Below are 24,204 nucleotides of genomic sequence, written 5' to 3' on the forward strand. Positions count from 1 at the left end.
ACTGACCTTCAATAACATTTTGTTAGATTAAAATACTGTGAACCAGAGAGACATTCAAAGCATGCTTGATAGTGGCCCTGGGGGCAGACTGGTGCCGCTTCAGCTTGCAGTTTCACACTTTATGCAAGTGATGTATTCAGCTTTAATTTTGCTAATTGTTTAAAATCTCTTGGTTCACTCGTTTTTGTTTTCTAACCGATTCACCTTCCTCTAGCCTGATGCTCCTCTTGTTCTTCTGATGCTTATTTGGAGCACAGTATACCTTTGTATATATTGAAGACTGGACTTTCACATTCAAGTCACCCATATTCTTTTCAATACTTTAAGATTTTAGATAAGAATTTTTTTGCAATATATATATTTGAATAAACAATATATTAATAATGTTTTGTGACAAAACAATCAAATTCAGAATCACCTTTAAATTTTTTCTGAGCTTCTTTCCTTTCTCACTCTACTTATGTTGGGTTGTTTTACTATTACCTGTCTATTTGACAAGCAATTTTCTCTCCCCTGTAGTCTGTGCTCTCTTTCCTGTCTCTCTGTACCTTTCTACACGATTTCTGTCAGTGGAACTGGAAGTTCACGGTCTCAGCCTCCTGCAGCGAGAGGATTTATGACAGTGTGTTTGTTATGACAATCTGTTTGTTGCATCTCTGCTGTCTTGTTTGATCATTTTCTCTCTGTGTATCCCCTAACCTGACTCTGCATGTTTATGTCTGTTAAAAGGGAGTTTTTTTTCCTTTTCACCATCGCTTAAACTTGTCCATTTGGAATATTTGGGTTTTTCTCAGTAAAAGTGCCTTGAGATGATAGTGTTGTTGTTTTTGTCGTAAAATAAATACATTTGAATTGAATTGAATTGAATTTAAATCACCCAAACTTCCTGTGGATTCTTTGAGTTTAACATATGAAAACAAGAGGTTCTCAATTAAAACCATCAAACTAGTATCATAAGAGTTGTGCGTTTTGTGGCTCCCAAACAGCTGAGAAAAATATCTGTGGGAAAACATAAGGGACTTAAGAAGGAGAAGCACATTTTAGCTCAAGTTCTTCAAGTAGGGCCAATAAATGTGGCTGAAGTGTCGTATAACACTCTTATGTGATAATATCATGGGTGGAGTTTGCATGTTTTCCCTGTGCATGTATGGATTTTCACTTGTTACTGAAGCTGTGTGTGTGCCTGTGTTTGCCTTGTGCTGAACTCCAGCGTCCCATAACACATAACAAGAAAAAGTGATATTTAACAGATGGATCCAGATCAAACATCCTATATTAAATTGTTTTTTTTTTCTTGACGTAATGTATCGTCACAATTTCAACTGTGAGGTGGGAACAGACTCAATGTGCTGACACATGTCTGAGCGCATGATTTGCATATCTGCAGTGTAATTCCACGTTTGACCTCTGGGGTGTGACAGCAAGTTCATCAACAGTTCTTGTGCACTTTTTGGGAGCACAGAAGAAGTTTGAGATTTTTGGGGGGTGAGGGGCTGGCCTTTTTTGTTCCGCTGGAGAATCCTGCTTGAACGGATAGCAGGAGCACAACAGACCGAGCCGAAAGCACCGCGCCGCGGACAATCGGCCTGAGCCACAGCGCCGGGAGGGGAGCCGCCGCGCCGCCGAGCAGGAGCCGGTGGAAATCCGACGTTTATCGCCCTGCGGCTCTCCCGTTACCAGCTCCAGGGTCAACGGGCAGACGGAGCGACTGGCAGCTATCGCCGTTAGCCTCAACTCCTCTGCGGGTCTGGGGGGGTTCTGGTAGGGGCAGGGGGCGGGGGTACACCGAGAACAGGAGAAGACTCCACGCCGAGAGGAGGGGGCTGGAAGTCTGAGACGCTTCCAGCCTGAAGGGGCCGGCGGTTTGGCCACAGCACCCTGGACTAGCTAGCTTGTACCCGCGCGGCTAAGTGAATGGGATGGAGCCGGGACCGTCTGGCGCTGGTAGGTTTATTTTTACTTCAGTCGTCTAAAGCGCGAGAGGAGCAGAGTTATGGCTGCAGACTGCAGCTGAAATAACGGGACACCGTAGCCTGGCCTTAGCGTCGGGGTGGTGGTGGGGGGGATGTACGAGCAGGGAGATGGAGAGAGAGAGAGAGAGAGAGCTCCCCTGCAGTCTGCCTGCATGACAATTGTAGAAAACGATGTTATTCATCCAGAATCGTAGCTGAAGACGAGCCTTTTGGAAAGCTGACAATATCCTGAGCCATTGCGCGGGGGCAGGGAGGTCGTGGGAATCTCGGTGAGGAGGGACGAGGTGAAGCCCGCCTTCTAGCAGCAGCAGCAGCAGCAGCAGCTGGCTGCACCTCGCTTTCCCCTCACAGACCCCAGCCTCCTCATCCACTGACAGCTTCTGGAAGCTTGTCCAAATAGTGTTTAACACCATTACGTCCCATGCACACACACCCAGAACAGTCTCAGGCCTATATCAGCTGCAGGAAAAAAAATGGATTCACAATTGTCATATCTGCACATTTGGACTTTGACCGATCCTGTTTTTAGGATTGGACACAGAAGCATTTTTATGGGTGGTTTCGCCCTGTATGCGTCCAGATTTGCAGCCAGTGCTTATCAGTGCCAGAGACAATCTTTTTCAGGCAGTTTCCTTGGTTGACTGAGGTTTGGAAGCAAACACTTTGAGCAGGTAGTGTGAGACTGTATCAATGAGGCTAAAATGCATCTTTTTTTTGTGGGAAATCCTAGTTTTTTAATCCAACCCTGAATCTTCTAAAGATATTACAAACTTTTTTTTTTCTGATTTCTGTCTATTTTTCTGATAATGTTGTGAAAACTTAAGCAACCTCCAAATCGTCTTTGAATTTCTTGAGACTGGCCTCATTTTCAAATTAGAGCTGAGAATGAAATCACATTGTCATTCTTAATCCTGAACCTTGAATTCAGTTGAATAGGCTTGTTTTTATTTTTGGGGATGGGGGGAAGGGCCCCAGGGGCCCCTCATTTCAAAGTCTGCTTTTGTGTTTGAAGTGTAATGATTCAGTGCACAATTTTCCACGATTAATCTGATTTCCATGTTTAGCTCATGGTCAACAGCCAAATATTCGGACAAAACTAATTTGGCAAAAACAACTAAACACAAAATCGAGTCCCTCTGTTTTATCTGTGTGCTTGGCTTGTTGTTGAGATTAGTGACGAAATTGTCTACGTATTACCCAGCCCTGCATGTTTAATGTAGTCATGGTTTTTTTCGAGAGGTGTACAGTTCAAAAGTCTGCTTCCTTAACAAAATTAAATGTGAATTTGTTCAAAAGTTTTATACTAGGCTCACAATATAACAAATAACAAGGCTGACCCAAAGGTTTGTAAACTGCTTGAACTTGCCTTCTGGTCAGTGATAACCCAAAACAAAGTTTATTTAAACTTCAAACATGTTGCCCCAGATATAACTTTAAAATGCTGCCTCTCATGTGACTTTCTTACCGCTGGTTACGTCATTGTAACTACAGTAAGCGCCGAGCGCCTTGATGTTGTGATGCTGTGCTGAAGCTCCGAATTAAGTCCCACTGCCCGGGAAAGACTGCTATTGTGTTGGGATATGTGAGAGCGTTGGCTCCGCTTCTCACCATCTGCCTTCACTGGCACGAGGGCGAAGTGTGTGTCATTGTGTGTGTATGATTGTGCAACAATCACAACACGCACTAAGATGCTCGCACACTTGCACACGCATGTTTTGTTGCACAGGGAGTAAGTACATGTGGTCACCACATGTCTGGTATCTGTGTTTGCGCTATTTGTCAGACGCGTCTGTGAAATGTGTGATTTTTGCACGTATATCCTCGGAGCATCTCTCTGCGTTTTGTAGTTGTTGCTCCTCCTGTCAGTTTGACGTTTCATGAAGCCCTTGTGAACATATGATTGAGTGTTATGCTTAACCTAAACAGTTCCATTGGAAAGAAGGTAGAGTTTTCTATTTTAGATTACGTGGGCGCGTTGCTGCGAAGTGGGAACATGTTCACTGCAGGACCAATAAGGCCAAGGTCTCCCCAGCATGACCGTAGCAGCACCCGCCCTTCTCCCATCTTCACGGACAGCCCTACACACACACACACAGACACACACACACAGGTCCCCTGATATCCATGACAATACTGTGTTGCCGTGGTGTCTCCATGGTGAGGCTGGGAATGTAGAGGGGGGCCCCCTGTGTTTGTGTGTATATGAGTGTGTTCATCGTAGCAAGGGCGATTCCCTCAACCGCACACCCATGTATATATGTGTGTGTGTGTGTCTGTGTGATGGAGGAGCAGGGCAGCTGGGGTCTTTGTTGTGGTGGAGGAGGGCTGTTCTCTGGGGACTCAGAGGTTAAGGCAGAGGGGGCCTCTCAGGCAGGAGTCACAGCGTCTTACATCTTGCAACCAGTCTAGGATCCAGTTGATATGAGACCTTCGGACTCAATCAGTCCTATTTTGAAAAAGTGAAGTCGGAATTAGTTACATACTGTGTACCACTCATGTGCATCATACTAACTAAAATTTGCCCATTTGAAGAGTGTGGTTCATGCAGAAATGAGACTTATTTTTAAGTGCCAAGCTGATGACTGGCAAGCTGCTAAGTGAAAGAATTAAGTCTCAAAATAGTAATTACATGTTTTTTTTCTCCTTGAAACAGCTAATCACTTGAGCTCTAATTTTATTAATTTTTAAAATCAGATTCAGAGCTTAATTGGTATATTGAGTCAAAAACAGTGGGACGCATTGCATGTTCACAGAACCCTCTGTGATGCCTCTGAATTTGCATAATTTTTGAACACAAACAATCCAAAACAACAAATTAATAAAGATGGAAACAAGCTGGAAACACCTACATTTAGATAGCTTGATGAGCTACCTTTGAGTCATCAGTTAATCAGATTGTTTTAATATGTACAAGGGGGTTGAAATCCATCCATCTTCTTTAGTCATTTTATTCATTTCAGAGTCCCGGAAGTGCTGGAATTGATTCTGACTGTGGGTACACTGTGGACAGGTCACCAGTGCAGACAGAGAGAGATGGACACCTGAGTTATTTTTGAACTGTGTTAGGAAACACACATACACAGGGGGAACATGCAAACTTTGCACAGAAAAGGCAGCCAAGACATTCCCTGCATCATGTGGGATGATTGTGATAACTCAACCTGTTATTTTTCTGCTGAAGACTTTATTAACCTGTTCCTTTTCCTCTCATTGTCATCTTTTTTTCCCCCTGTCTCATGTCTTTGTCCAACCTTTCCTACATCTCACCGTACCACTTCTGTTGTGTGCCCCTCTGTGTTCTTTGCTCCCCAAATGCACAATCTGTTGCTTCACCTTTTGCTTCCTTAACCTTCCCATCTTCTCTCCCTCTGCCTTCCTGTCTCTGACTGACTCTTGTGGCCACTTGTCATGTCCTCTTTGCCCCTGCCCACCCTTCCTTCCTGGATCATGCCCGCGATGTTCACCCTCTTCGTCCTTTCCTCTGCCGTTTGTACCAACCACCTCCTTCACCGCCGCTTCTCGTAACTGTTTTCATCCCTCGTGTGCCTGTTTTTTCCCCTTTTCTTTTTAACCTGCTGTTTTCTGTTCTCACCATTACTCTGTGTACGCTCGCTGACCTCATTTCCACCTTCTTGGCGCCGACCCTCCTTTCCTCTGCTACCTGTCTTTGTCCGTGGCTTCCTATTCTCTCTCTGCACAGTGCCCATGGGGGTCTTCCCCCCACCCCTGCAGCAGGTGTTCCATGCCCCCCGCCGGCCGGGCATGGGCACCGTGGGCAAGCCCATCAAGCTGCTGGCCAACTACTTTGAAGTGGAGATCCCAAAGATGGACGTCTATCACTACGAGGTGGACATCAAACCCGACAAGTGCCCGCGACGAGTCAACAGGTAACGGCTCACGCCTGACGTTCGGAGTGAATTTTAAATGATCAGAACTCGTCATTTCTCTTGTGCCTTAAGCAGTTATTAGCTGTTAAGTAGCAACGAGACACACTTTTAAAGACGTTAACATATCTGCTCTGCGGTACAGCTTGAAATTGGATAATTGAAGCCCGACAGCCACCAGTAATTACTGGGTAGTCAGTCTTTTAGTAGGAAGCAAATGCATGTAACAACTATTCTTCGTGTTCCTGTGAGGCAGGCAATTTAAAGAAATGTTGCAGCGAAACCTAAGATCTTCACCTTCCAACTTCGCTGTTCCTGCCAATAAACATTTTCAGAGCAAGAGAAATGCTGAAATGGTGAGCAATATATGGCGACATGAAGTAATCGCTTCCTTAAATCAGAGTCTGGTGAATTGCACCTTGTGGCTTACCTCAGATATTTTCACTTTTGCAGCATTGTTCACAAGATTAAATCGTGTTGCATGATCTCAGCATATCTTCAGTGAAACTCATACTGACTTAAAAAAAAAAACCATGCATGCATCTGTGCAGAACCTAATAGGAAGGCAGCATCTTGTCTTCATATGTTTCATTCCAGTTTTAAGCAGGAGATAATCTTTTTCATTTATTTCTTTTTTTGCCTGCACCCAAGTGATGGGACTCGACAGATGGTGGAGTCAAAAGTGAATCTTAGTGGACTGACCCTTTCCCCTCGGCTGGTGTTAATGCTGCAGAGTATGCTTGAAGAAGCACATGAATTACGTGGGTGAATGGCGTGTTTTCTGAGGCAGTGCTCCTTTCAAAATGCAGTCAAACTCACTGATTTAAAAAGTCTAGTTTTTAAGTGATGGAGGAGGAAAAAAATTACCACTGAAATATCAGCGTTGTGTTGTGTTAAAATATTGTGTTTCCATACTCTACTAGTCACAAATATAGTCACCTTCTCAGTGTTTTTTATTTGTTTTCTTGACTATTTATATTGTAGATTCTCACTGAAGGCATCAAAACCATGGATGAACTCATGGAATTTTGTAGTAAAGCTAAAAGTGTAAATTGACTCAAAACATGTTTTATATTTTAGATGAATCCAAAAAGCCACTGCTTGATTACTTGCTTTGCACACTCCTGGCATTCTCCTGAGCTCTGTAATGTAGTCACCTCAAATGGTTTTCCAACAATCTTGATGAATTTCCCAGCGATGCTGAGCCCCTTTGCCTTCCCTCTGCGGTCCATCTCATCCCAAACCATCTCCGTTGGCTTTAGGTCCGGTGACTGTGGAGGCCATCTGGTGTAGCACTCCATCACATAGCCCCTGCACAACCTGAAGGTGTGTTTAGGGGAAAAAAAAAATACACGATGGACCAACTGAACACAAACCAAAAGGGATGCTGTGGTAGCCATGCTGGTTCAGTGTGCCTTCAATTTTAAATAATGCCTCAACAATGTCACCAGAAATGCCCGGCCCACACCATCACACCGGTGGGAACCATGCATGTAGAAACCGTCCGTTCACCTTTTCTGGATCACAAAAAGACACAGAAAGTGGAGACAAATATCTCAAATTTGGACTCAAATGACCAAAGCACAGATTTCCACTGATCTAATGTCAATTTCTTTTGTTTCTTGGCCCCAAAAAATCTTCTTCTTGTTGCTTTTCCTTAGTACAGTTTTCATAGCAACGTTTTGACCATACCGGCCTGATTTGCTCAGTCTCCCCTCAACAGTTAAGGTACTAGAACTCTGTGTGACATTTGTCTCGTCTCTAATCTGACCTGCTGTGAACTTGCAATTTCTGCAGCTGGTGACTCTGATGAGCGTACTCTCAGCAGCAGACGAGATTCTCGGTCTTCCTTTCCTGGGGCGGTCCTCATGTGATCCAGTTTAATCAAAGCGCTTGATGGTTTTTGCAAATGCATTTTGGGACACATTCTAAGTTTTTGGGACTGAATGACCTTCAGTGCTTAAAGAAATGATGGACTGTCATTTCTCTCTACTGAGATGACAGGTTCTTAGAATGATATGGATTGAAAACTGTTTCAGGTGACTAACTACCTCATGGAGCTCACTGAGGAGCTTGAGGGTTTGCAGCACTGTCATCAAAGCAAAGGGTAGCAAATGGTCAAGAAAAAACACTGAATGAGAAGGTGTGTCCGAACGTTAAACTCGTAGTGTGTCTGGTAGACTGAGCATTAGCCTCAGAGTTTCTGCTGGCTCTGAGCCATTTTTCAGACATCACATCCATCACTTTAATCCATCCAATAAACAGTACATTAAAAAGACTGCAGAAGTTCAGTGGAGAATTGGGCAGGCTTTCTGCCCCGAGGACTTTTTTGTCATCGCTCTCGAGAGAGAGTCAGCTCTTTAAAAGAAAATATAAAGAATGCCTGCTATGGGGGGTAATTGGCAACTTGCCACATAATACATTAATTTTGTCTTCTTTTTTTTTTCTGGTCTAGAAGAGCTCTTCCTTCCATGACGACACAAATAGTGGTTTTCTTTTGATAACACGCTGAAACGCTGTCACACTTGTGACTGTGGTGGCTGTCAATAAAACATGCTTGGCTGTTTAATTCCTCAGTGATATGATGTTTTGGAGTTAGAAGCTGGGATCATAACACTGTATGGAGGCTAATTTTGTTTATCCTGGCATATGGCACAAGCCCAGTCCATAAAGTTCAATATCTCAGCGTGGCTTCGCTGATGTTTACAGGCTACTAATAGTGATTTAAGCTATCTGCACACAGTAGCAGAGACACATTCGCCAGAGTGGTTATTTTAAGCCAGTTGTTTTTTTTTTTCTGCTGACATGATGTGCCCATTACTGTTCACATTCCTGGCGGAGCTCGTGCCATTTCGGTGAATTAAATAATTCATGTGCCTTTTGCGTCTCCTGAAGTAAAATTAATTACTCATCTCCGGAACTTAAAAGGAGTGACTTGACATTGTTTATTTCTGTGTCCTGAAACCATTCTGACACAGAGCTGGTGTCCTCATGCAACACTGTCTTTGATGAAACAAGTGATCTTTTGTTGAGGATCCTCATGGATATCAGCAGAGCCGGCTGAGAAGACTCTCCAGTGAATTCCTTGAGCCGCGTTCTCTTCTCAGTTCTCAAGGTTGTGAACAGAAGCAGGAACTAATTCAGAAAATTAGCAATTTCCTGTCGGAACTTTTTAAAGCATTGGAAAACTTGACGTTCTGAAAAATCCTTGAAAATTGAATTCGTGGGGGATCCGTGAGCTTCAGGCCCCTTTTTTTTTTGTTTTGTTTTGAGGCATCAGACAAAGGGTCCAAAAAGGCATGCAAAGGTCAAGCCCTTTGACCTCTTCTTTTCAGGACGACTTCACATCCCCCCACACTTAAATGAAGGCCAAGGCACCGCGCATTGAGCGGTGCACCCCACCACCACCTGCACCCTCACTCTTTTTGTCTCCTCTTCTCGCCCCATGACCATGAGCTATAGCCTCCAGCAGCTGTATCCTGCTTGATCAATATTCAATCATCTTTAGAGCGGCCCCTCTCCGCTACAACGGAGCATCCTGATGAGACAATGGGTTTAATTGGCAGCGAGGGATCCCTTTCAGCGTGTGACATTAATCCCACATTGTTGTTTTGTTTTTTTTTGTGTGTGTTGCTCGACAGAGAGGTGGTGGAGTACATGGTGCAGCACTTCAAGCCCCAGCTCTTTGGCGACAGGAAGCCGGTGTACGATGGCAAGAAGAACATCTACACGGTGTTAGCGCTTCCTATTGGGAGTGAGAAGGTAACTGTTTTGAAGTGGTTCCACATTTCACTTTTACGCCAAGTCGTTGTCGGTAACGTATTTGTCCTTGGGGATCAATAATGTCGAAAGTCCTGTCTTGATGGGAGCTGCCAACATTTCTCCAGGAGAAAAGAAGCTGTTTGAGTCACGCAGAAAAGCACTCGCATATGTCTTTAATTTTAAGAGTTAGGACAAGAAAAACACTCTATTGGAATCTTTAAAGATCTTGGAAAAAAAAGCTTTTGAAGCAGTCAATCACTCAATCCTGTTCAATAAGCTCAAACTATATGGTATTAGGCAGGTTGCCTGGGACTAGTTAAAAAGCTATTTAACAGAAAGGGTGCAAAATGTCAAAATGGGAATTAATTCATCAGAGAAACTGGGCATTTCTTGTGGTGTTCCCCAGGGGTCTGTTTAGGGACCAATATTGTTCAACATTTACATAAATGACACTCAATGTTTCTCATTCACTAAAACTCGTACTTTTTTCTGATGATACTAACATTTTCATAATTATAATGAATGTATAACCCACGGTAAATCAGGAAATAAACTGAAAATGTGGATGGACAGCAATAAACTATTGAATATAAACAAGACTAAGGTAATGATGTTTGGAAATCTTTAAACCGACTCAGAACCACAGATAAGAATACACAAAGTTGAAATTGAATATGTGCAGGAGAATAAATTTCTAATTGAAAGTAAATATTCATGGAAAGCCCACATAAAAACACAAATCTATAAAAGCTTTTCAATTATAAATATGAAGATCATACCTTGATGGAAATGCACTATGTAAATTATACTGTTCCCTGATACTCCCATACTACAGGTATTGGTTGAAGTGTGAGGAAACAGTTATCAATGCACAATTAGTCATTTAATCATATTACAGAAAAGGGCAGTGCAGCTTACTCATAATGTATGATTTCTAGAATGTGAATCTGTTTATTCAGTCCAAACTATTAAAACTGCAAGATCTTGTAAAATATCATACAACAGTGATCTTATTCAAAACACTCAACAAATGACTGCCTAGGAACATACAGCATGTTTTTAAAATTCGGGAGCATGTTCAAAACCTGAGAGAATTTTTTTTTTCTTTCTAAAATGTATGTATTTTGTCAAGTACTCGGAATAAACTAAACTAAACAAGCATCATTTCAGTTCAGTCTTTGTCATTGCCATAAATAAATATGGTAACAAAATTCTGTTTGAAGCATTCATATCCTGAAAAAGTACTGTTAGTGAGGAGCTCATATAGTATCAATTACCATATGTCCTGAAAAAGTTTATTATATTATTCTGCAGCATCCTTTTTCTAAAATGTGTTCTCTCTCCCTCCGTCTCTCCAGGTGGATTTTGAGGTAACCATCCCCGGTGAGGGTAAGGATCGAATCTTCAAGGTGTCCATCCGTTGGCTGGCCAAGGTGTCGTGGCGCCTGCTGCAGGAGACTCTGGTCAGCGGGCGGCTGCAGGTCCCCCTTGACTCGGTCCAAGCCCTGGATGTGGCCATGCGTCACTTGGCCTCTATGAGGTACGCTGTTGGGCCCAGTTTATTAGCGTCACCGGCACCGATGCAAACGCTCACAATGCAGCACCACTGTACCGCTCTGAAAGTTTGTCGGCGTGACACTTTTTGCTTGTTAGCCGCGCTTAATGCAGAACTTAATGCTGGTGAGTTCCTCTCACAGCTGCAGGCGTCAGTCACTGAACAAAAGATGCTTGTTAGCTGAAACCTGTGTGAAAGTCTCCTCTGAACAATGCTGAGCTGCACAATAATGACAACTGGCTTGAGGAAATGACCTCCAAATGGTTGAAAAAGAAACCCTGAAGTCACAGATATCACAGAATAAACTCTACTTACTCGGGAAAATAGTGACCGGTTGGAGCTGACTTGCTGTGAAACACCAACTTTACTGAAAATGAACTCACGCTGAGGTCACGCTCATCATGTCCACCTCTCCTCCCTCGTCCAATTAGGTACACTCCTGTGGGCCGTTCGTTTTTCTCCCCACCTGAAGGATACTACCACCCCCTGGGCGGGGGGAGGGAGGTCTGGTTTGGCTTCCATCAGTCGGTGCGCCCCGCCATGTGGAAGATGATGCTGAACATTGATGGTGAGTCAGTGAAGACGAGCTGGCCAGAATGTGTGCAGTCATCCGGTGATATCAGTCGGCTTTGCCGGGATTGTGTGACTAGACAGAACCCGTGGGACCCTTGTTAAAAAAAAAAACAAAAAACATCTAAATAGGGAGTATTCCTGAGCTGTTAGTAACCTTTGAAAGGTATCTCATCAATCTAGCCTCCTGCTTTTCTTTCTCTTAGCTCAACACCAATTTTCCTCAAGATTACTATAATAAGTGATGATGAGCCTCTCAGAAACATCCATGCACCTGTGCTGCTCTCTGCTCATGGCTTCCCCGCTGCTCTCTGTCTCCCTCTAGTGTCAGCCACAGCCTTCTACAAAGCCCAGCCTGTAATCGAGTTCATGTGTGAGGTTTTGGACATTCGCAACATTGATGAGCAGCCGAAGACTCTCACTGACTCACAAAGGGTCCGCTTCACCAAGGAGATTAAAGGTAGGCTAATTATGCTAAAGTATCTTTTGAACACCGTTATGAGCCCAGGGCGATGGAAATTAGAAAGCTTTTGACACCTTAGCGCTCCTATCTGAGGCATATTGCCTCATTTTACTGCTGCTTTTTGCTATGAGAGCACGAATGGTTCTCTTGATTGCTTTGCTTTAATTATTTGAATCAGCCTCTTTCTCTCCATCTGCATCAGTGTTTTATGTATTCCACATGTTGTCCACAGGCCTGAAGGTGGAGGTGACCCACTGCGGCCAAATGAAGAGGAAGTACCGTGTATGCAATGTCACCAGACGTCCAGCCAGCCACCAAACGTAAGCCCGACTGAAAGGCCGGTCATAGATTTTCCCATAAAGCAAATAACGCAGACTCCAATCCCCTCTTTTGTCTTTGTTACCCTAAATATCTGAAATTGGCTGAATAAATTAAATGATCTGCACAGGTTTGAAGAGCCTGCCGCCCGCAATGAGCTCCCTGGGAACTAAACTGAGAACTGTAAATTACCAATTTTACATTTGGAAACTCTTAATCCATTTGTCTCAAATTCGATCAGACATGAGGAAAAATGTTAATCTCCACACAAGAAGCTTTGTTTGTAAAAGATAGCTGTTTGCTCCATGTTGTTTTTTTTTTGTTGGTCAGAATTGCTCAAATAAAAATTAGATTTTTAACTACGTAATTAAGTCACATTTTTTTCTATTGATACCGTTGGTTTTCAGCACCTTTATATTTCGTAAAGGTACAATTGAAAAGAGTGACCAACCGTGTTTCCAGGACTACAAGCTGTGGCTCAAAACTACCAGAAGAGTCCTAGAACCACACTAAATTCACAAAATTGCAATTTCTGTTGTTAAAATTGCAAGTAAACCTTTCTCTAGTTCCCTTTAATGGCTTGAAATAAAAAAAAAAATTAATAAATTATCCTTAATTGTTAAGAACAACAAAGTGCTTGAACAAGTGTTTGAGCCAACATAAATTGATATAATTCAAAATAAATACTCGGTAATTGTACGTTTTGAAATGTGAGAGGATTTATTATTTCCTTTTATAAAGATATTCTTCCCAATCTGAAGCCTGAGCCATTGATCGGATATGAGATGAACAAATGTAGTTGAAAATAATCTGTATTTTTGAGACTAGCTGTAACGGTGGAGTATAATACATCAATATAAAATCACACAAAATCTCAAAAATCAGGGGAGTGCACAGTGATGCATTGCAGAAATAATCAGAATACCTAACTTTTTTTGTTTGTTTGTTTTTGCAGGTTTCCCCTACAGCTTGAAAGTGGGCAGACAGTCGAATGTACAGTGGCCCAGTACTTCAAGCAGAAGTACAACCTGCAGCTAAAATACCCCCACCTGCCCTGTCTACAGGTGGGACAGGAGCAGAAGCACACCTACCTGCCCCTAGAGGTAAGGAATGTTTAAAAAAAGGTGTTTAAATTATAGAGGAAAGCTTTTATCTCAATATGGATAATTGATGTTACCTTCCTAATGAAACTAATGTTGTCCGTTGCAGGTGTGTAACATTGTAGCCGGTCAGCGATGCATCAAGAAACTGACAGATAATCAGACCTCCACCATGATCAAAGCCACGGCTCGCTCTGCGCCCGACAGGCAAGAGGAGATCAGCAGGCTGGTGAGTTGCAGCGACAGCTGCTGTTTGGAGGCCACTCTGCTGGCATAATATATCCGCCTTGCGATTTATAGTGTAAGTCAGAGAAGCCACGAGGCACGATGCACGTCTTTCACTCCCCACAGATGAAGAACGCCAACTTCAACCTGGACCCGTACATCCAGGAGTTTGGGATCAAGGTGAAGGATGACATGGCCGAGGTGACGGGCCGAGTGCTGCCAGCGCCTATTCTGCAGTACGGAGGACGGGTAAAAAAGACAATATTTCTCATCTTGGCAGCGGCACACCGCGGTGTGCACAGGTTTACCAGAGACCTGACCTGATTGGTGGCGTTCGCTTCCACAGAACCGAGCTATAGCCACGCCCAACCAGGGAGTGTGGGACATGAGGGGGAAGCAGTTTTACAACGGCATCGAGATCAAAGTTTGGGCCATCGCCTGCTTCGCTCCCCAGAAACAGTGCAGAGAAGAGGTGCTCAAGTAAGTGCTCCAGAGCAGCCACTGTGAGAATTCATTTTGGAGTTATTATATCACTTAAATCACCTTGTCGTTAATATTTCAAGATAATGAATTCAAAGTTCTGAATACCAATGTCATGGCATAATGAGAAAACAGGATACACTGCACTTTTTTTTTTTTCTTTTTTTTTAAGCTTCAAATTCTTTTTTTTCTCTCTCTCTCCTTTTTTTTCTTTATCTCAGGAACTTCACAGACCAGCTCCGCAAAATCTCTAAAGACGCTGGGATGCCCATTCAAGGCCAGCCCTGTTTCTGTAAATACGCCCAGGGAGCGGACAGCGTGGAGCCCATGTTCAGACACCTGAAGAACACATATTCGGGACTGCAGCTCATCATCGTCATCCTGCCGGGAAAAACCCCCGTCTACGGTATTTCTAGAAAATACATTAACCTTGGTGTATTTAATTTTGTCGAAATAACAGATGCTAGAACTTCTACTATGGGGGAAAAAAACCCCTCTATCACTTAAACCATGTAAAGACGTGCTTGTTTCCTCCATGTTCCCCTTCCCCCCCCCAGCGGAGGTGAAGCGTGTGGGAGACACTCTGCTCGGCATGGCCACGCAGTGCGTCCAGGTGAAGAACGTGGTGAAGACGTCCCCTCAGACCCTCTCCAACCTCTGCCTCAAGATCAATGTGAAGCTGGGAGGCATCAACAACATCCTGGTGCCTCACCAACGGTGAGCTTCGAAGAGCTTCACTCTTCGCTGATTGATGAGAAGCTCTTTTTGCAAAAGCACTAGAATTTATTGCGGTTGCATGTTGGCGTTAAACACTTGCTAACCTTTCATTCATATCAACTGACTCTTGTTTACATAAGACCTCAGGTGCAACACTAATAAATCCCCCTTCCAACCAGCAGAATTATGTACCGACTAAAAATCTGATATAAATTTCACTAGTTGATCGTCTTTTAATTTAATCTCCTTTAACAGTTTGAAGCGTTTGAAGTCCCGCTGAATGATATATTGACCCAGCAGCGTTTCACTTAGTGATGGAAATATAACTCTTCAAAAAGGAGCCGCGGGCCGCATTAATGAGAGTGAGTGATTTGCATCTCCTCCTCCATTTGCTCTCGCAGGTCGGCCGTGTTTCAGCAGCCAGTCATCTTCCTGGGAGCAGATGTCACACACCCACCAGCTGGAGATGGCAAGAAGCCCTCCATTACTGCTGTAAGTGTCTGGACACACACACACACACGCACAAAAACAAAAACAAAAAAAACCTCATCACTAAACAATACTCGTTGACCTTGGACGCAATCTCAGGAAAAGGAGGGAAAACGAGGCTGGTTTGCTACACAAAGTGAGACTCCTCGTCCTCGTGCAGCGTGTGGGAAGCAGCGGCGGGTTAAGTTTTGAGTTTCTGGGAAGAAATGATCTCTAATTCGTTTTGGTTTTTATTCATTTTGATGAAGATCAGAGCTGGTTGTCCTCCAGAGGCAGCCAAGAGGGAAATTAAATTTGATCAATCAACAAAAAAAAAAAAAAAAAAAAAAATTAGCATACAAAATCCTTTCATTCTAAAGGTAATAGTTTTATTTTTCTCCTTGTTCGTAGTTCAAGCGGAGCTCCAGCCAGCCTCACTGTGTGGACATTTGTAAAGAACAGATTGCTGTGTTTAAGGATCAGGGCGTTAACTGTCATTATCAAAACAAACATTGAAGATTATTGATCAAATCAGGACTAGGAGCTTATCGAAATCATTTGACTCAAATCATTTGCTTTTTATTCAGAAGACTCTTTTGTAGAATTTAGTTCAGCCTCACGGTTCAACACTCCACAGCAGTCCTAGTTTACTCTTGGGTCCCGTTTGTAAAATTTATTTGTAAGAATAACTGATGCAGATGCTTCAGCAAGTCAGAGTCGTGACGCTGAGAGTTCAGGGAGTTTCTTCTTCACGGCAATAAACACAGCTGTGATCAGTGAGCTGCGGCAGACAGATGTAACAGACAGTGGATCATTAGCTATAACACTAATGCAGACAGTGGGTACCAGAACCTTTCCCTGTGTTTCTGTTGTGTTTTCAAACCGCAGTGATTTTCATTTTTAACTGCATTTCTTATTTCCACATTTCCAGCTTTGAGTTATTTTTTTTTATTACACCTGTTATTGAGAGTTCGTCCAGCATCAGGAGGGTTCTTTTTTTTTTTAATTGTGAAAATTCATGTTTACTGATGACTGAGCTGACATCAGCGGCACACGCACTCCTTTTAAAGGCAAATCATAACTCAGCATGGGCATGTAAATATTACAAATGACCTCAAGATGTCAACAAACGCACACAATTGTGGTTGCTTGGTGACAGTGGCCGCCGTGCATGCTAATGTAAGACCACAGCCATAGATGGTGGTTTACAACTCCCTCTCTCTCTCAGGTAAAACATTCATAACCATGCTATTTAAATGAAGAATTTTTTTTTAAATGGAAATGTCATCCTGTGAGTAATTCTTGTTAATTTGAGAGGAGATGAATACAAAAAAAATCAATTTTCTTGTATCAGGTGATCAATTTAGGATTTTTTTTAGCTTTAATATGCTTTCTTCAGTTGGTGATACAGTTCTTATAAGCCTCCCTCAGTGTTTACATTAATACAGCAGCATGATTCTTTTCTGTTGCAGTAAATTCCCAGTTTCCCCCCTGACAAGCGTCCACTGTTCATTCAGCTTTCCGTTTCAGCTCGTTTGCTTCACCAAATGAGTCCGAATGAGGAGAGAAAATACAGTAAGAAAGGCAAACAAACGGCTCGTCACTGAGTCACATTCGAAAAGGAAATTACGTCAGCTCCCATCCGCCCTTGACCTCAGCTCGCCGGTGGTTGGCTGTGCTGTTGCCTAGCAATTATGACAAACGATTGAGTCACAGGCTGAGGCTCACGGAGGAGAGCGAGTCTGCCTCGATCATCCGGGCCGAGGAGAAAACGGGTGAAAAATGATGCTTTGGTGTGGATTCGGGGGAAGATGATGAGTCTGAGACATTTGTCAGTGGCGGCCTTTAGGAGATGCTAATGTAAAAGTATACACAGCCGGGGAAATGACTCAGCACAGTGAGAAGACTGTGAAACTTCAGCAACAGCTGTTTGTTTTCTTTTTTCTTGGCATGTTTTCTTCTATATGACAACTATAAATGCTTTCAAATGAGCCGTCTCTGTGACATATTTGTATCTATCAAATGAAAACTGAGAAAAAATCCTGGCGCATAAAGGCTGCAAATCCAGAGTTCTAACCACTACTCCACAGAGAGACACATTTTCAGGTGCTTTCTTTGTGGGGAAACGCCTTCCAGCGTGATGTTCAGCCCTCTGATCCACTCCCTGCTGCCTCTTCCAGGTGGTAGGCAGTATGGATGCCCATCCCAGCAGATACTGTGCCACCGTGCGCGTCCAGAGACCCAGGCAGGAAATCATCGAAGACTTGTCCTACATGGTGCGTGAACTGCTCATCCAGTTCTACAAGTCCACCCGCTTCAAGCCCACCAGGATCATCTTCTACAGAGACGGCGTTCCGGAGGGCCAGTTGCCGCAGGTATGAAGGATCTCTGACCTTTCTGACAGCTTAACATCAAACAGTGCAACTGATGATGGTGATGTTTGTGTACAGATTCTCCACTATGAGCTCCTGGCCATCAGAGATGCTTGTATAAAGTTGGAGAAAGACTATCAGCCTGGTATCACCTACATTGTGGTACAGAAACGCCACCACACACGCCTCTTCTGTGCAGACAAATCTGAAAGGGTTGGTTTCTCTCTGATGAATGATGCCGCTTTTTCTTCCTGTGGCCTTTTTGGTTCTTTGATGCGTTTGCTGACCGCGTGTGTGGTTGCTGTTTTGCAGATTGGGAAGAGTGGGAATATTCCTGCAGGGACTACAGTGGACACCAGCATCACTCATCCCTTTGAGTTCGACTTCTACCTGTGCAGCCACGCAGGCATCCAGGTATTCTCAACAGAAACTAGACGATTCCGTGTCCCACAGCCAGTTCAGCTCTGTCCCTTTTGTTTACACAGCTGTAATTCTTGCCTGTGTTTTTCACCTCGCTCCTGCCCGGCCCGCTCTCTCCCTCCGTCACCAGGGCACCAGCCGGCCGTCTCATTACTACGTCCTGTGGGACGACAATCGCTTCACGGCTGACGAGCTGCAGATCCTCACCTACCAGTTGTGCCACACTTACGTGCGCTGCACCCGCTCAGTCTCCATCCCCGCGCCAGCCTACTATGCTCGTCTTGTGGCCTTCCGCGCCCGCTACCACCTGGTGGACAAAGAACACGACAGGTTAGTCTATGAAATACACAATGCGGGATTTTTCACAGGTTACAAGATTTTGTTGTATTTTTTTTTTTCAAATTTATTCTCAACAAGCCTGTCTTTAACGCGGTCTGGATGAGCGTGGCTGATCTTTGCTCTGTCTTCTGCTCCTGTCGCACCGTGCGCAGTGGAGAGGGCAGCCACGTGTCTGGTCAGAGCAACGGCCGGGACCCCCAGGCGCTGGCCAAAGCTGTTCAGATTCACCACGACACCCTGAGGACCATGTACTTCGCCTGAGCTCCTCCAAACCGTCACCGCCATCGATTCCTCCCACCTCATTTCTACTTCAGTGGGCAGATTGCTCACGACCACCTCATCCCCATCCCTTACTCCCAACGACTGCCCACTCACACACTCTATCACACACACACACACCCACACACTCCACAGACGTGCCACTCAGTCACCCAACTCCAATCACCATGAATCCCCTCTCCTGTAAAACCCAGGCAGTCTCTACAGACTCATGCACTCAAAAGGTTATGAATTTTGTTATTGTTATTGTTGTTTTGTTGTTTTTTTTTTTATTTTTTACTTTCACCGGGACTCTTGTTCTTTTTATGTTGAATTTTGAAAACGTGGGTATCATTATGTAATTCTATTGTACGCTACCTTCACACTCCTATATGTAAGTATGCAATACGGAATGGGAGAAAAATAGGCGATAAAGACAAAAAGGAAAAAAAAAAAAAAAAAAAAAACTTTTTTAACTGCCACCACAATGCTGCCTCTTTACCCATCCGAAAGCCGGATGCCAGTGTTCCAAGCCCCCGAGTACGGGGATCCTCCAGAGCGGTGGTACTGGGCACGCACACTTACATGTATCATTTTAATGTCGCCATGAACTACATTCATGTTTTTAATGTTTTTTGAATAATGTTATTTTTTTAAAACGGCCTTGAGGAATCGGAGGTATGGTACATTAGCACTTAGCGTTAGCATGTAGGTGCCGCCAAGTCCTGCACATAATAAAGGAGTTTGTTAGTACGTGTGAGGCCAGCCCTCTGGCGTTCGCACTAGCAGAGACACAAAGAGCAGGTGTAGCATATCGTAGATACCGGAGAGCGGTCCCGCCTCGCTCCCCGCGCTGGTCGGCCAGTCCCTTAGAGATCCAGCCTATAGAGGCGAGCTTAGCATAAACAGTAGAGGGACCATTTGCATAGAGTGTATCAAATATACTTGCACCCCATGCACCTAAACCAGCATTATTAACCAGCCAAAAGTGATGCCAACCAATGGAAAAGGGGCACTTAAACAGGAAGATGATCCATTTTCTGTATACATTGCTCTTTTAGGATTTCTGAGGCACTTTTTAAAATTTTTCTTGATTTATTTTACTCAAACAGTGACACTTGTCTTTCGCAAAACCTGGCACAGACTACTTTGAAGATTTCTCTCTCTCTCTTTCTCTCTCTCTCTCTCTCTCTCATACTCACATACACACTTGCAAAGCTGTCAGAACAAAGGCAATAGGCAAGGTCAACACTATCCTGTAGATTTGAAAACAGACGGGTACAAAGTCTGTGATCACTTAAGTGCTGCAAAGCTGAACACGCATTCAGCGATTGACCTTGCTCTGTTCATATTCTGCACATTCCAACCTGCATCATTCAGGATGACGCCAGACGGCGTGCTCTACACTACCACCCATGCAATTCCTCGCATACCTAGACACACACACACACACCTTTACCGCACTTGTGCCGTTGTGACACAAAGCTTTTCTCTTTGCAGGCGTTTACAACTCGGCCTGGAAAGCAGAAGCACACACACATTTCCGCCCTCTGTCCTTTTCTTAGCATGTAGTGACCAACCCGATGAGATGCACTTGTCCCCCCTCCCCCCTTCCTTAAGCCAAACTATCACCCATCAGCCTCTCCATGGTCACCTTCTCTTCTCGCTCTATTCATCTCACATGCAGCCACCCCCCTGCCCCAATCCTCTAGCTGGTGTTAGCCAATCCCTATTGGTGCTCTGTGTGCATGGGCGGCACAGATGGGGGATTGCTACATTGGACAGGGTGGGCCTCTATTACTACTACTTAATATGCCCTGCCTTTACATCTTGTCACTTTCTGGATTTATGGAGAAAAAGAAAAAAAAAAACATACACAAAAAAAAAAGACCGCATGTAATTATTTTTTATGACTGGATATTCTGAGCCACCTTACTTTGGTTTTATTAGAGGTAGGAGCCGTCCGGCTCGCCACTGCCTGTCAGTCGTTTTGCCTCGATTGTGTAATGGTTATAAAGACTGCTTTTTTGTTTGTTTCTTTTTTTTTTTTTTCTCGTCATTATTATAATTATGAATATTGTGACTATTGTCAGAGTGTTTCCTCAAGAGGGCACTGTGGAGACGGTCTCAAAATTCCACCTCAGTTGCCCTTTAAGCGCCTCAAATCTTGTCTGAGAAGTCGAAGCCCCTTTTGAGCTGAAAAGGGAACAAAAGATACGAGATCAGATGAGTTTGATTTTTAAATCATGTTTATGAACTTGCATAATCAAAATGCCTTTGTACACCGTTTTACTGATCCTTCATTGTGTCCAAGGTGATTTGTATATATAAATATATGATATTAACCTGTTATGTATTTTGGCCCACCAGTTGACGGGCCTCTCACGGTTTGGGGGGGCCAGCGCCCTCGTTCTCTGCTTAAAAAAAAAAAGAAAAGAAAAAAACTAAACAAAAAAAAAAAAAAAGAAATCAGCCTGGGGGAATTTCCCAGCACCACTGAAACCAGATGCAGTTCTTCACTCACTGAAGCCACAAAGCACCTTGCAAAGGGGGGAGACGTAATGGCAGTCACCCTGGAAATGTATCATGTGGACCCCGGAGAATCCGCTCCTCCTCCACACAGCCTCACGGTCTGACTAAGCAATATTGAAGCCACTGATCAAGAACAGTCCTTGTCATAGCACTTCCCAATAGATTTGAATGAAAGGACATGGAAGCATATTATTTTGGCTCTGTATGTGATAGTATGGGAACTCTGTTGGGGAGGGTTATTTTTTAAAGAAAATAAAAATTGTTTTTTATTACTCCTTGCTTCTGCTCTTGATTCAACTGCCTGCTTTGTAATTTGTTCTTTACCCCAACAACACACAAACACACTGACACACACTCCGTGTTAAAAGTCATTCATGGTTTCATGTCTCAGTGCTCTATCACAGCAAGGCTTAGAAAAACACCAGGAGAAAACAAAATGTTTTAACAAGGTGTTTGTTGTTATTTTGCCCCTCTGGCAGTTATTTCTTCAACTTTTAAACCTACAGCCTTTCTTTAAAATTGAAAGCTGACATTTCTCTGTTGGATCGTTGTCGAGCTGTAACTGAAATTGTCATGCCAGCTGCTTGTCGAGTAGCTTTCATCGACTCTCAGAAACTAGGTTTTTCTGTTTTGGCTCTACCAGATCTTTTCCTGAGTCTCCTTTAATTTTCACTTATCTCAGTAACACCTTAACGTTCTTCAAGAAAATCAAACAAAGGTTTATTTAATGTCATTTATGAATAGAATTTTCACCTCTTTGTTTTGTATGTAATCAAAGCAAACGAGGACACAGTGCAAGTCTTTGAATGATAGTTCAAGATAAGATTATCTTCAGATGCTGCAAAAAAGCCACTTACAATTTCATTTGTTTAGATTTTTTTTTAAATTTAGAAATTTGTTTATATCTTTCAGTTTCTTGAAAATGGATAAAAATGTTTGCTTACACTTCATTTTTAGTCGATAGTAAGAAGCTGCTGATAACATTGTCTCGATCCGTACGTTATTTCACTGCTTACTCTTGGTTCCTTTCATTCACTGCGTGTTCACAGCTTCAGTTTTAATAAACCTGGAAAAAAAAAAATTGAAAAACGAAACCCACCAATCATCTGAGCAGAACACTTTGTTTTCAGAGAGCTGGCTCTGAAAGTGGAGGTGCAGGCAAATCCTGAATCGACCAGGCACGGGTCCCAGTTTCAGCTCAGCAGATGGACTCTCTACTTGTGAGATTAAGACACCAATGTTTTATCAATCCTTTCAAATATGCTGGTATTGCTTTACGCTGTCATTGCATATCTTACAACGTTTCTATTTGACTGGCGGCGTTGCTATAGGTTTGCTCTGCCTGGGGATTTTTCACACTCACACTCTTGATCTATTTATAAGCCAACATAATAAGTCTGTAGCTCAGTTTGTCAGCAGCACTCCCCTTTGTCTTATATTTCTCAATTTGTACATTTGCACAAGTATTCATGGCTGCAGTTTGTGGCTTCATATGCTGATATTTTTTTTTTTAACATTTCTCGTGGATCATTTGTGGCTCTTCAGCCTCTCTGTAGTGGCTTTCACAAGTCTGATTGCACTTGACCAGTTCAGTAATATTTGAATTTTGTTCCACAGCAGACAGTCTTTTAAACATACTCTGATTACACACATAATATTTCCTGATTGTTCAGCTTCAGTATGCATCAGCTCTCATTACGTCACTTTTAAATTTCTGGCCCCAGTTTTTGGTGAACTATCCATTCACACATCCACAGACGTGATGGAGTCTCAGGAAAAAAAAATGAAAAAAAAAACTGTTTAACTGAGTATGAAAACATTCATTCAGTGTGTTATCTTCACCCTAAAGGTTAAATATGTTTAAAGAGACAATACGGGGGTGGGGGGGCAAGCAAAAATTAATTTTTGATTAAACCTTTACACTCCAACTCACGCTGGTCGAGACCAAATGGCAAATAATAGGATTTAATTCAGCTCAATTCATACGGTACTTATTATATTGTGGTCATTCGGATTCAATTTACATTCAAACTAAATATAGAGAAAACCCCAACAACTCCAGATGAGCAAGCACAAGCAGCAGAGGAGAGGAAACACTGCCTTTTACCCTCTGCAGAACCAGACTCAGAGGTAGGGGAATTCTACTCGCAACCAGTAACAGAAAAAAGGACAGGAGAGATAAAGTGAGAAGATGAAGAAAAACAAAACAAAAACATGGTGACATTAGACAGTAAGCACGTCAGCGTGCTACAGACTTGATGGGGGTCGTATGCACAGATGGCAGATTTCCACCATGACAGACAGAGATCCTGCAGGAAGGAGATGAAAAACGAGAAAGCCGATTACAGAAGAGAGACACAAAGTTAGGATTGAATAGATGTTTGCAGTTCGCACAGGTAGGGAACAAAAGTCTACTGATGTTACATGTATTACTTACAAACTCATCTCTCCAAATACAATATTCAAGAAGTATATGCAAAAATATACATAATATATGCATAATGTGCAGAGGACACACACACATTAAAATGTAGAAACTCTCTAAAATATCTAAAAATAGATACAAATGTACAAAATATGGAAAACATGGAAAAATCACATAAACAGCATGAAAGCAGACAGAATGCATACAGTACCAACCAAGGACCTAATAATGACCAATAATGTAATACCTGATAATAATTTAACCATTCGGGCAATTTTATATTTAATAAAGCCAATAATGTAATGATATTCCACTAGTTTAATAAAATATTTGAACTAATTTT

General features: G+C 43.0%; 1 protein-coding gene across 1 annotated transcript; it reads left to right on the forward strand.

Moving 5' to 3' along the window:
* The first annotated feature begins 1,467 nt into the window (after nucleotides 1-1,467).
* ago1 (argonaute RISC component 1) lies at nucleotides 1,468-21,085 on the forward strand. The gene is made up of 19 exons (XM_030103327.1): nucleotides 1,468-1,944; nucleotides 5,674-5,860; nucleotides 9,499-9,619; nucleotides 10,978-11,159; nucleotides 11,606-11,742; nucleotides 12,070-12,204; nucleotides 12,440-12,527; nucleotides 13,481-13,628; nucleotides 13,735-13,854; nucleotides 13,977-14,099; nucleotides 14,197-14,330; nucleotides 14,552-14,736; nucleotides 14,888-15,047; nucleotides 15,449-15,539; nucleotides 17,696-17,890; nucleotides 17,966-18,100; nucleotides 18,200-18,301; nucleotides 18,438-18,637; nucleotides 18,799-21,085. The coding sequence occupies exons 1-19, from the start codon at nucleotides 1,920-1,922 to the stop codon at nucleotides 18,905-18,907; spliced, it is 2,577 nt and encodes an 858-aa protein (XP_029959187.1). The 5' UTR covers nucleotides 1,468-1,919; the 3' UTR covers nucleotides 18,908-21,085.
* The last annotated feature ends 3,119 nt before the right edge of the window (nucleotides 21,086-24,204 follow it).

This window comes from Salarias fasciatus, chromosome 11 (genome assembly GCF_902148845.1).
Source record: "Salarias fasciatus chromosome 11, fSalaFa1.1, whole genome shotgun sequence".
Lineage (NCBI taxonomy): Eukaryota > Metazoa > Chordata > Actinopteri > Blenniiformes > Blenniidae > Salarias > Salarias fasciatus.